Source organism: Anomaloglossus baeobatrachus, chromosome 3, assembly GCF_048569485.1.
Source record: "Anomaloglossus baeobatrachus isolate aAnoBae1 chromosome 3, aAnoBae1.hap1, whole genome shotgun sequence".
Lineage (NCBI taxonomy): Eukaryota > Metazoa > Chordata > Amphibia > Anura > Aromobatidae > Anomaloglossus > Anomaloglossus baeobatrachus.
Genome location: NC_134355.1, coordinates 558,823,529 through 558,836,590, shown reverse-complemented (window position 1 = coordinate 558,836,590; position 13,062 = coordinate 558,823,529). Strand labels below are relative to the sequence as shown.

At 49.1% G+C, this 13,062-nt stretch overlaps 1 protein-coding gene across 2 annotated transcripts in view; it reads left to right on the top strand.

Moving 5' to 3' along the window:
* The window catches only part of D2HGDH (D-2-hydroxyglutarate dehydrogenase), a 43,272-nt gene that overhangs the window by 17,344 nt on the left and 12,866 nt on the right, over window positions 1–13,062 (top strand). For both annotated transcript variants that reach the window (XM_075338640.1, XM_075338639.1), the window contains one exon: window positions 10,211–10,268. In XM_075338640.1, coding sequence (XP_075194755.1) covers window positions 10,211–10,268 — 58 coding nt within the window. The remainder of the gene's footprint in view (window positions 1–10,210; window positions 10,269–13,062) is intronic.

Sequence of the window (13,062 nt, the reverse complement as noted above, 5' to 3'; positions counted from 1 at the left end):
GTGTACACATGTTGTTCATGTTGAATGGTTCTTTTGGTTCATGGTTTTCATTTCTCCGAACATCCTTCGGATTGCATTTACCTTAGACCAATTTATAAGTTTCCTCCTTCCTGCTTTTGCACCAAAACTGAGGAGCCCGTGATGCACGGGAGGGTGTATAGGCAGAGGGGAGGGGTTACACTTTTTAAAGTGTAATACTTTGTGTGGCCTCTGGAGGCAGAAGCTATACACCCAATTGTCTGGGTCTCCCAATAGGAGCTAGAAGAAAAGGAATTTACGGTAAGTAAACAAAATTCCCTTCACTTGGCTGTCTCTGCCTCTGCTGTTGCTTCCTGGTCCTGCTCATGCATATTCACTGCACTCAACGTGGACCCGGAAGTAATAGCAGTGCCACATACAGCAGCACCAGAGAGAGGTAAGTATACCAGCTCAAGCTGTCCGTATGTCACACGATTAGCACACAGAGAACATACACACGGACAAACCTACTGACCTGCCCCATGGACAGTCACACATGTGCGTTAAAAGCACAGACTTGTGATAGAGGTCAAAGATAGATGCTTCTATCCTTAAAGCCGGCTAGAGATGTTCCTTAACCCCATCACCCCCGGGGCAATTTTTCGTTTTCGTTTTTTTCCTCCCCTTCTTCCAAGAGCCATAACTTTTTTAATTTTTTCTGGTAATTTAGTGATGAGGGCTTGTTTTTTTGCGGACGAGTTATTCTTTTGAAGGACACCGTTCATTTTACCACATATTGTACTGGAGAATGGGAAAAAAAATTCTAAGTGCGTCAAATTGCAAAAAAGAGTGCAATTTCACGATTTTCAGGTTTTTTTTATTTACATTGTTCACTATATGGTAAAACTGTCCTGAGAATCTTATTCCCCAGGTCAGTACAAGTTTGCGATATAAAACATGTATAGTTTTACTCTTATCTAAATAGTGAAAAAAAGCGGACTATTTTAATTATATCATTTTTGGGGTAGATGTGATGTTTTGATGGCCTGGTATTACTTTTTAATGCAATGTTGCAGCAACCAAGAAAAGTACCGTAATTCTGGTGTTAATTTCATTTTTCACTCCACCGTTTACCAATCAGATTAACTAATTTTATATTTTGATGCGGCGATACCAAACGTGTTTTTTTTTTTTTGTTTGTTTTGTTTTCAATGAAGCAAAAGTGGGGTGATTTGAACTTAGTTTTTGGGGGGTTTATTTGCATATTTTTATTTTATTTTTTTTTTTAACAAAAGTTAAAAGAATATGAACCCCCCCCCACAAAAAAAAACAAACTGAAAGTTGAAATCACCCCCATTTTTCCCCATTGAAAATAAAGCTATAAATAATAAAAGTACACATATTTGGTATTGCAGAGTTCAGAAATGCCCGCTCTATCAAAATATGAAATCAATTAATATGATCGGTAAAGGGCATAGCAAGGAAAAAATCAAAACGGCAGGATTACATTTTTTTTTTTTTTGGTCGCCGCAACATTGCATTAGATTGTCAGCTTAAGACGCAAAAAAAAGCAGTCACTGAGCCCCAGATCCCGAAAAATGAAAACCATTCAGTGTCACAAACCACCGGGGGGGTCACTCAGAAATCCCCCGCGCTGGCTACCAGTACGTCACAATCGGGGGGTAACAAGTGGGGGTCACCCCTCCTTTATACCTCCCGACCGACAGACAGAGCACGTGACGCGCTCTCTAGCGCCCCTCTTATAGTCAGGCCAATTATGGAATTGCCCGCCAATAAGCAAGGAGGCCGCTATACTACTTATGCCGATTATTGAAGGGTCCCCGGTGAGAGTAGGGTATATATTCCCCCGACCTCCGCGGGCGGAATATATAAAATCTCCCCGAATCTCACTGGCCTCCCCACAATAATCCTTGGCACAATTCGCTGCCACCAACCGATTTACGGTAACTATTAGCCGAACACACAGACGTGGGATTCAAGATCGAGATAACAGAACAGCCCAAGATTAATTATATAATTTAATCAGCCTAAAGCACACTAGAAACTACAATATATACAATAGGGAATCTACGGAATATACATATGTCAGAGTACAGTTACAGATAAAGCATGGTTTACAACAGGTATGCAATTCAATCAGTTACCTTGTGCGTCTGGCCACAGGGGGGCGCTGTAGACCAGGTTTCTAGGAACTTCCCACAGATGTTTCCTACACGTGCCCCCAGCGAAAAGAACACTGGAAAATGGCCGAAGTAGGGTTATCAACCTGGACAAATCCAGGTCCCCTCCTACCTTAGTGACCTCAGAGGGAGCACTGCTCCACCCCTGGCTTGAGTTATGGACAATCCACAACATGGAATATGGGCCATAACTTTGCCTGGGAGCGTCGTAGGCGGACGCCAATGCTCTCATTGTGACAGTTATGAATTTAGCTACAGAACGAGGGGACTCATGACCTGTCTGCCAGTTCCCCATTGGCTGATATCACGCCTGGGGCATTTCCCAATGTCCTGCTCCCATAAAAAGGGTGTGCCGGCATCGTCCGCATGCGGAGACACCATTTTTATGGTTGCCATATTTATCGGAAATATGGCTTGCGAGATATGAACCATTTTTTACTGGAGTCGTTCTGTCTGGCTATTTCCATAGCCTTGCTAACTAGCTAGCAGCCCCCACTACAGGGTCACGGCAGGGAGTCATCCTGTGTCCATTGTCCCCAAGCCACCTAATTTCCATATCACAGGACATGGCCATGGAGGTGTAAGTGGAACACTGAGAACAAGAAGGGAGGGGGCACTGCCAGGGAGTGATGAGGGATTATGACTGGAGTCATAATTCATCTTCATATCCCGGGATTTGCCTCACACCTCCCCCCTTTTGAGGGCGCTAGGGGGCAGCACACTCCGGTGTTCCCCCGTGCGCCCGTCCACGACCTCTCCTTGTCGGGACAGCCCGTCTGCGTTACCGTGGTCACGGCCCCTTTTGTGGCGAATGGTGAAGTTGTATTGCTGGAGCGCAAGGCTCCATCGCAACAATCGCCCATTCGTCCCAGAGACGGTGTGCAACCAGCTGAGGGGATTGTGGTCCGTCTCCACGATGAAGTGGCGCCCGTATAGATAGGGTTGCAGACGCTGCAGGGCCCACACTATGGCCAGGCACTCCTTCTCCATCGTGGAATAGGCAACTTCCCTTGGTAACAGCTTCCTGCTCAGGTACAAGACTGGGTGCTCTTGGCTCGCAGAGTCCACCTGGCTGAGCACCGCACCGAGGCCGAAGTCACTGGCGTCGGTCTGTACTACAAACGGCCGCGTGAAGTCGGCTGCCTGTAGCACGGGCGGGCTGGACAGGGCGTCCTTTAGGGCCCGGAAGGCTGTCTCGCAGTCCATTGTCCAATCGACTGCAGAGGGCAGCTTCTTCTTGGTGAGGTCCGTCAAGGGCTTTGCCAGGCTACTATAGCATGGAACAAACCTCCTATAGTACCCAGCGGTCCCCAAGAAGGACATCACCTGCTTCTTGGTCCTGGGGGTGGGCCAGGATGCGATGGCTTCCACTTTCTCAGGCTCGGGCTTCAGTGTTCTCCCACCTACCCGGTGACCGAGGTACTGGACCTCGCTCATGGCCAGCTGACACTTTCCCGGCTTGATGGTCAAACCTGCCCGGTGGATCCGCCTGAGCACCTGTGCTAGATGCTCTAGGTGGTCCTCCCAGGTGGGACTGAAGACGGCAATGTCATCCAGGTACGCGGCCGCGTACCCTTCAAGTCCCTTGAGCAGGGTGTTGACCATCCGCTGGAAAGTGGCAGGGGCATTCCTCATCCCGAATGGCATCACCGTGGACTCGTACAGTCCAAATGGGGTAATAAAGGCAGAGCGTTCCCTGGCCTTGCGAGTCAGGGGGATCTGCCAATATCCCCGGCTCAGATCCATGATGGTCAGGTACTGAGCCCCGGCCAACTGATCGAGCAGGTCATCGATGCGTGGCATTGGGTACGCATCGGCGACCGTGACCGCATTGAGCCCCCTGTAGTCCACGCAGAACCGAGTGGTTCGGTCCTTCTTAGGGACGAGGACTACAGGCGAGGCCCAAGCGCTGTTGGATGCCTGGATCACCCCCAGCTTCAGCATCTCGTCAATCTCCTGGCGCATGTGCTGCTGCACCTCCAGGGAGACCCGATATGCTGAACGCCGGATCGGGGGATGATCCCCAGTGTCCACGTGATGGACAGCCAAGTCAGTCCTTCCGGGCTGGTTGGTAAACAACCCCCGGAAGGGGTGTAGGGTGGCCCACAGCTGGGACCGTTGGTCCTCCAAGAGCTGGTGGCCAACCTCCACATCCTCAATGGATCCGCCTGCCCTAACCTGGGCTAGCATATCCAAGAGGGTTTCCGCTTCTCCCTCCTCGGGCAGGTTGCACACGGGGAGCGCACATGCCTCCCGCTCATGATGTGCCTTCATCATGTTCACATGGAAGGGCTTCCGCCTTCCACGGGCAGGGTCCAGGGTGACCAGGTACGTTACAGGGTTGAGCTGCTGGTACACGAGGTATGGGCCTTCCCAGGCTGCCTGAAGCTTGTCCTGTGGTACGGGGACCAGTACCCACACCTCTTGACCCACTTGGTAGGTCCTCTCACAAGCGTTCTGGTCGTACCAACGCTTCTGATCGGCCTGGGCTTGAGCCATATTGTCGTGTACCAGTTGCGTCAAGGCCTGCATTTTGTCCCGGAAGCGCATGACATACTCGATAACCGACACTCCAGGGGTGGCCAAATCCCCTTCCCAAGCCTCTTTCACCAGAGCCAGGGGGCCCCGCACACGTCGCCCGTACAGGAGCTCAAACGGTGAGAATCCTGTTGAGGCCTGTGGAACCTCCCGGTAAGCAAATAACAGGTGTGGGAGATACCGCTCCCAGTCACGCCCATGGGAGTCGACCAACATCTTAAGCATCTGCTTTAAGGTGCCATTAAACCGCTCGCACAGGCCATTAGTCTGTGGATGGTACGGGCTGGCCACCAGATGTCGCACCTGGACTTGCTTGCAGAGGGCCTCCATCAGCTGGGACATGAATTGGGTCCCCCGGTCAGTGAGCATTTCCTGGGGAAAACCCACTCGGGAGAAAATCTCCAGCAATGCGGTGGCCACCTTGTCAGCCCGAATGGACGACAAGGCCACTGCTTCCGGGTACCGGGTGGCATAGTCCACTACCGTCAGTATGAAGCGTTTCCCGGAGCTGCTGGGGATGGCCAGCGGGCCGACCAGATCCACAGCCACCCTCCTGAAAGGCTCATCGATGATTGGCAGAGATACCAGTGGGGCTTTGGGGTGTGGCCCCGCCTTCCCCACTCTCTGACAGGTTTCACACGAACGGCAGTAGGCAGCCACATCGGCCCCCATTTTTGGCCAGTAGAAATGCTGGTTTAACCTGGCCTTGGTCTTAGCGATCCCTAGGTGTCCGGCCATCGGAATCTCATGTGCGATCCGCAACAACTCCGTCCGGAACGGATAGGGTACCACCAACTGTCGGTCCCTGGGCCACGCCTCCGGTGAACCCTGCTGGACCGTGGCCCGGTACAGCCGTCCTTGGTCCCAGACCACTCGCTCCGGGTCCGAGTCCGAGGGAGGCTGTGCCGCCTGCTCCTTAAGAGCTTTCAGGCTGTCGTCAGCTTCTAACGCTGCCTGAAACCCCTGACTAGATGTGGCCAGAATCGACGAGACTGTCACATCTTCGGTCAGTACCCCGGGACCTGTGTCCTGGCCTCCACCTGACTCGGCTGCCACTGGGTCAGAAGGGGAAGAGCTATCGGACCTCTGGGAGGCCCCTTGGCTTCCAGCACTCCCACTGCGGGTGACAGCGGCCACAGCCGCTGCGACCGTGGGTCGTGCCTGCTCCTCCTCCGTTCCTGACCAAGTCGCCGGTTCAGGCAGACCTACCTGGCTTCCTGACACCCCGGTTGTGGGGGAACCATGCACCGAGATCTTACCTGGGAGCACTTCCGCTCCTGGACCGGCCCCAATCTCACCTGCCTGTTCCCCTCCTGCAGCAACAGAACCCCGCTGTGAAATCTCTGGGGACCCCACATTTGCTGTGGTAGCCCCCACCCCACACACTGGTCCTCCCCCTGCAGCACCCTGCTCTCTGCTTATCCCTGCAGAGGGCAACAGATCCCAGCTCACAGGCTGGTTACTTGTAGAGGCATTGTCACACCTTTCTCTGACCCCCTCCCCTGTCACAGCTGCAGCTGAGTGTGTGTCTATGGTGTCTATGCAAGCAGAAATATCAGAGTTCACTCCCTCCTCCCTTACATCATTCATAGATAACACATTAACATTGTCCGGAGGCACGTCAGTACTGGCTGAAGGTTCAGCCCTTGGTTGGGGCCCAAACTGGGAGGTTATCTGCCCCAAATCTGTCCCAAGTAGCACGTTTGCAGGGATCCGATCAGTTACCCCCACCTCCCTCACCCCCCGCCCTGCGCCCCAGTCCACATAAATGTCAGCAACAGGCAGCGCCGGGTCAATGCCTCCAATCCCGGAGACAGCGAGGGTTTTTCCAGGGATCAAGTCTTGGGGGGACACCATCTCAGGCCGCACCAGAGTCACCTCCGAGGCGCTGTCTCGCAGTCCTATGGTCACAGACCGGCCGACGGTGACAGGTTGGAAGCTGTCCAGGGACCTACCACCACCCCCACCCACACAATACACCTTGGGCGGCCCTTGGGACGGGGACGGAGCCGGGGCCTTGGGACGCTGAGGGCACATGGCCTTGAAGTGTCCAGGTAGGTTGCACTGGTGGCACCGTCTTGGTTCCGCCACGGGCCTGGAGAGGGGAGTTGAGGGGGACACCCCCTGCAGTCTAGGGGCAGGTGGGGCAGTCGCAGAATTCATCTTACCCCCTCTCCAGGTGCTGCTGGTGGCCGCTCTCCTGGCCTCAGGGGCCCGGTTGTTGGTGTAGTCATCGGCAAGGGCAGCTGTAGCCGTGGACCCCTTTGGCTTCTGGTCTCGGATGAACTGGCGGAGATCCTCAGGGCAGTTCCACAAGAGTTGCTCCATGATGAACAAGTCCAGGATCTCCGGTCCGGTGGAAAGCTGCAGGCCTTGGGTCCAGTGGTCGGCAGCTCGGGCAAGTGCCCGCCGGTGGTCAGCCCAGGAGTCCTTTGGTCCCTTCTGTAGGCTCCGGAACTTCTTGCGGTAGGACTCTGGAGTGAGGTTGTACTGTTGGATCAGGGCCCGCTTGATGGTGTCGTAGCCCTGATCTGCCTCAGCAGGCAAGTCCCCAAGGATATCCAGGGCCTTACCCCTTAAACGGGGGGTCAGGTATTTGGCCCACTGGTCCTTGTCCAGATGGTGCTGCAAGCAAGTCCGTTCAAAAGCAGTCAAGAAAGAGTCCAAGTCTCCATCCTTCTCCAGCACTGGGAAGTCCTCAACACGGACCTTTGGAAGTTTGGTGTCTCGAAGGTCACATGTGGCTGATGAGGGCCGGAGCTGAGCTAGCTGCAGCTGGTAGTCACGGTCTGCCTGTCGCTCTCGCTCTTCACGCGCTGCCTGCCGCTCTCGCTCCGCAGCCTCACGCTCTGCGTGCCGCTCCGCAGCCTCAGCGTCACGCGCTGCCTGCCGCTCTGCCCTGCGCTCTGCCAGGAGTTCCTTGTAGCCCTTCTGGTCTCCAGCCTGGAGAAGGGCCATAGCCATTTGAAGAAGGCTATCCGAGCGGAATGGCACGTGGTGATCTGCGGCACGCTGCAGAGCTAGGCGATTCACTGTCCCTTTCAGAGCGGAGGGCTGGCATCTGGCTCGTTGAGGAACCTTGGGTGAGCTCCTCCTCATTTTGTCCAGCAGTGCCAGGTTGTGCGATGTCCTCTGCAGAGCTGTTCTCTGGCGTCGGGCTCTTGGAGGGCTCGTGGACAACCTCCTCATCGTCTCTGGCCTGAGCATCGGCCATTCCTTTGGCTTTGCTCCTGGTGCTCTCAGCCATTCTTGCAGACTTTGGTCACTGACACAGAACTGACACCTGATGCCTCCACACACCTTACAGTATCTGCACTCTGACACTCTAGTGTTGAGCTAGTCTGAAGACCCCAGCAGCCACAGCTGCTGCAGGCAGTCTTTAGTGTCTGGGAGTATGGGTCTCACACTCACACACACTATTATCTCGATCCCACCGCTATGCCACCAATATGTCACAAACCACCGGGGGGGTCACTCAGAAATCCCCCGCGCTGGCTACCAGTACGTCACAATCGGGGGGTAACAAGTGGGGGTCACCCCTCCTTTTATACCTCCCGACCGACAGACAGAGCACGTGACGCGCTCTCTAGCGCCCCTCTTATAGTCAGGCCAATTATGGAATTGCCCGCCAATAAGCAAGGAGGCCGCTATACTACTTATGCCGATTATTGAAGGGTCCCCGGTGAGAGTAGGGTATATATTCCCCCGACCTCCGCGGGCGGAATATATAAAATCTCCCCGAATCTCACTGGCCTCCCCACAATAATCCTTGGCACAATTCGCTGCCACCAACCGATTTACGGTAACTATTAGCCGAACACACAGACGTGGGATTCAAGATCGAGATAACAGAACAGCCCAAGATTAATTATATAATTTAATCAGCCTAAAGCACACTAGAAACTACAATATATACAATAGGGAATCTACGGAATATACATATGTCAGAGTACAGTTACAGATAAAGCATGGTTTACAACAGGTATGCAATTCAATCAGTTACCTTGTGCGTCTGGCCACAGGGGGGCGCTGTAGACCAGGTTTCTAGGAACTTCCCACAGATGTTTCCTACATACAAAAGTTAAAAGAATATGAACCCCCCCCCACAAAAAAAAACAAACTGAAAGTTGAAATCACCCCCATTTTTCCCCATTGAAAATAAAGCTATAAATAATAAAAGTACACATATTTGGTATTGCAGAGTTCAGAAATGCCCGCTCTATCAAAATATGAAATCAATTAATATGATCGGTAAAGGGCATAGCAAGGAAAAAATCAAAACGGCAGGATTACATTTTTTTTTTTTTGGTCGCCGCAACATTGCATTAGATTGTCAGCTTAAGACGCAAAAAAAAGCAGTCACTGAGCCCCAGATCCCGAAAAATGAAAACCATTCAGGTCTTAGAAAATGGCACCAAAAGTAAATTCTTCTTGAAAAACTTCTAATTTTTTTTCACTACTTAGATAAAAGTAAAACTATACATGTATGTTATCGACGAACTCGTAACGACCTGGGGAATCATAATGCCAGGTCAGTTTTACCATATATATGAAGTGAAAGCTGCACACCAAATTCAGAGAAATATGGACAAGCATAACTGCTTTATAATACATAAGGAATGAAAAATACAATTAGCCATATGAAAAATTGAAAATGTGACATTGCATAACTGCTGAGGATTATTTGAAAAAAAATAAATAAAAATATATATTTAGCTAATATATTAATCAATTCATTACTGCCCCATAACCAACTTCACGGTAATCTCTTATTTATGGGGTCCCTAATCAAATGTTGCCTCTATATGCAAATTAAAACCTGCTTGTGTGCAGGCAACATTTGGTTAGGGACCCCATAAATAAGAGATTACCGTGAAGTTGGTCATTGGGCAGTAATTAATTGATCAATACATTAGCTAAATATCTTTTTTTTTTTTTTTTTTTTTTTCTTTTTCAAATAATCTTCAGCAGTTATGCAATGTCACATTTTCATTTTTTTTCAATTTTTCATATGGCTATTTGTATTTTTTATTTCTTATGTATTATAAAGCAGTTATGCTTGTCCATTTTTCTCTGAATTTGGTGTGCAGCTTTCACTTTTATATAGATTGTGTATTTTTTGGCTAGCACCCTGTTCACATTTACAATGGTGTTCCAGCAGTCTTTTTTAATTGATATGCAGTTTTACCATATAGTGAATATGGTAAATATAAAAACCCCAAAAAACTAATGTGAAATTGCACCGCACTTGAATTTTTTATGACTATTTTCTATTATAATACGGGGCAGAATGAATGGTGTTGTTCAAAAGTACAACTTGTCCCGCAAAAAAACAAGCCGTCACAAGTTATGTCTCTGGGAAGAAGGGAAGGAAAAAAATTGAAAAATCTCCAGGGGGTGAAGAGGTTAATAACTTTTTAGCATTTTTATAGCTGTAGTAGAGAATTTGCTTGTTACCCCTGTGAGTAATGAAGGATTTCTATGTTGTAATAAATACTTTGTGCATTTTTCAGGAAATAGTAAAGTGCTGGTGAAGCCTCGGACTACACAAGAGGTTTCTAAGATCCTGAAGTAAGTGTTTCGATTTTTGGCTTTTCACATAGTTACCTGTTATTACACATTACTGCTTGTTTGTGCGTTGGGTTCAGTTCCCAGGATAAGTTTCTGGTGAGGTTTTGACGCTGCCTATTATCTGTGTCCAAACAACAACACAGCATCTTACAGTTTCAGCAAAGTAGATGGATCTATACAAGTCTCATACCCAGTGTGTGCCTCTGATGTCACAGTGTAGTGACCTGCGGTGTTTCAGATCTGCGTCCTGTCTGTTTGTATTCTGGATACAGAACGTTCTAGTGCAGATGTTCCCCATAGTAATGCATTAGATGCCGAAAATTTGGAATCTCACAAAAACGTACCGTATGTATTCCGCACATGACTATCAATAAAGTTTTGTCAAAGCCAAATTCAAAAAATTATCTAAAACAAATCAGCTTTATTTAAAACATATTATACACAAAAGATACAAAAATTGCAACGTCAAAAACTCTAAAAATACACCTTCAAAAACGCAGTGAAAAAGCACAAGTAATCTAATTTACTTAATAGGTGACGAAATGCTGCGGAAAATCTGCGTCATCAAAAACTCACCAAATTTTCATTGCGGTAACATAGCAATGTAGTCTTAAAAGGGGTTGTCCGGGTTAAAGTGATAAGTTTGTAGTCGCTATGTGACTGCAGATTTATGAATCCTCCCAGTGGACGCAACGTACGCTGAGAAGATTTGCCGATTTCTGACCTGTCAATGGCAGTCATCTGACTGCAATTGTGCGATATGCATGGTCCTGGCCAGAACCCGACTAGGGGGTACAGCCTTGCTCTATACAAATGTATAGAACAAAGTCGTGCCCACTGTACTGCCACGCAATGCAGCACCCACTAGTCGTGTTCTGACCGGTAACCCACATATCGCACAATTGCAGCCACATGACCGCCGCTCCCGGCTCAGGAGCCGGCAAATCCTCGCAGCTCACACTGCATCCGCTGGGAGGATTCATAAGTGCGCAGTCACATAGTGACTGCAGACTTATCAATGTAGCCCGGACATCCCCTTTAAAAAAAAAAAGTTTCAGAAAATGACAATAGTCTCTTCAGGGAGGAAATAGACAAATGCTTGTGCCACCTGTTGGAAGTAGCAATCCTAAAAGTCAAAAGTGACCCTCTAATGAGCCTTTTCATAAGACTTAGGATTTATGCCAGATCAGAACCTCAATTTGCAAAATTCAGAAAATGAAGTACACTGAAAAGTACACGATTAGGCCTAGTGGCCAGTGTGGGAATTGCAAGACTTCCTCTTGTCTTATCTGGAAGAAGGTTGGTGCTAGCGTGGATTTATACAACATGGTGTAGCTTTATGATGCCTCAGTTTCTAAAGTTCGCAGTAACAGTGGCATCTCACTGCCATATGAAAAAAAGATGTCTTTTATATTTATCTGTGACAGAGAGCGTACCTTGATGTCCGGACTGCTGGTCTCTTCAACACCATCCTAGGCATATATGAGGCTGCTGAGTTTGGGTCAGGAGTAGTGATGGGCGAACCCGAACTGTAAAGTTCGGGGTCCGTTCCGAACACACAGTGTTCGTATACGGTCCCAAACACAAGTTTTCCTGGGAAGCTTGTGTTACAGTTCGGGTCCAGTTCAGGTCCAATGGCTGTAAAAAAAAAAAAAAAGCACATTAGTAAAAAAAAAACATTATGATTATACTTACCGGTCCCGCAACACATCCTGCAGATCCGCTCAGCTTCATTCTCCTGGCCGCTTCTGCTTCCGGGTCCAATCATTAATTTGCAGTGGTATTCGCTGCGCTGCTTATCACTCCGCAGTTTTCGGCTGTGTTCGCGGTGACGTCATGGTTCACCCAAGTCCATGAGCCATGGACTCGATTGAACTTTGACTGTCACTGTGCGAGTCTCACATCAATATCACCCGGCACGGCGCATACTCTCCTGACAGGAGCGGGTCGGCTGCATGTATTTCCATGCAGCTGATGGGCTCCTGTCAGGAGAGTGTGCGTCGTGTCGGGTGATACCGATGCGAGACTCGCAGATGTCATACGCATACCTCAGCTGTGCACTCAAGTGAAGCCTCTGACAGCTCTCAGCTGAGTCTGCGTGAGCAGACCTGTGTTTTGACTCCTCGCACAGATGTAGCAGAGCGGAAGATGCTCACTCACCTGTGGACTACGTTGGAGTTTTTTTTAGGGGTAATAAAGATGGCGTCCTAAATATCTTCCGTTTTATTTCTAATAAAATATTTTTTTGTCTGTGTTGTTGTTTTATTTAACTGTTAAAATAACAGACAATCACAGACTCTGTCACAGAGTGGACATCTGTGATTGGATGCTGGAGTAACCTGAAACCAACCCATACATTCTAGCATAGAATTATATATATTAGAATATATGGGCAGATTCCAGGTTACTCCCACAGCCAATCACAGACACCCATTCTGCGTGACAGAGATTGGCTTTTGAGTCCCTCATACATATAGTAGTGTAAAAATAAATAAAAAAATTACATAGCGCTCTGCGGTATTTTTGATTCTCAGTGCAGATAAAGCGGACGGCTACGGGCTACCACCCCCATCTGTCTATCTTTACCTTGGCTGGCAATCAAAATACAGGGAAGCCCATTCATTTTTTTTAATTATTTAAAAAAATAATTAAAAACAAATGCTTGGGCTCCCGCCGTATTTTGATCGCCTGTCAGTTAAAACCAGCCACCCCTGGAAATGGCGCAATGTTTCTTAGCACCATTTTCAGGTTCTTTACCCGGCTCGTCTGGCGGCCCTGATGATGGTGGCACGCT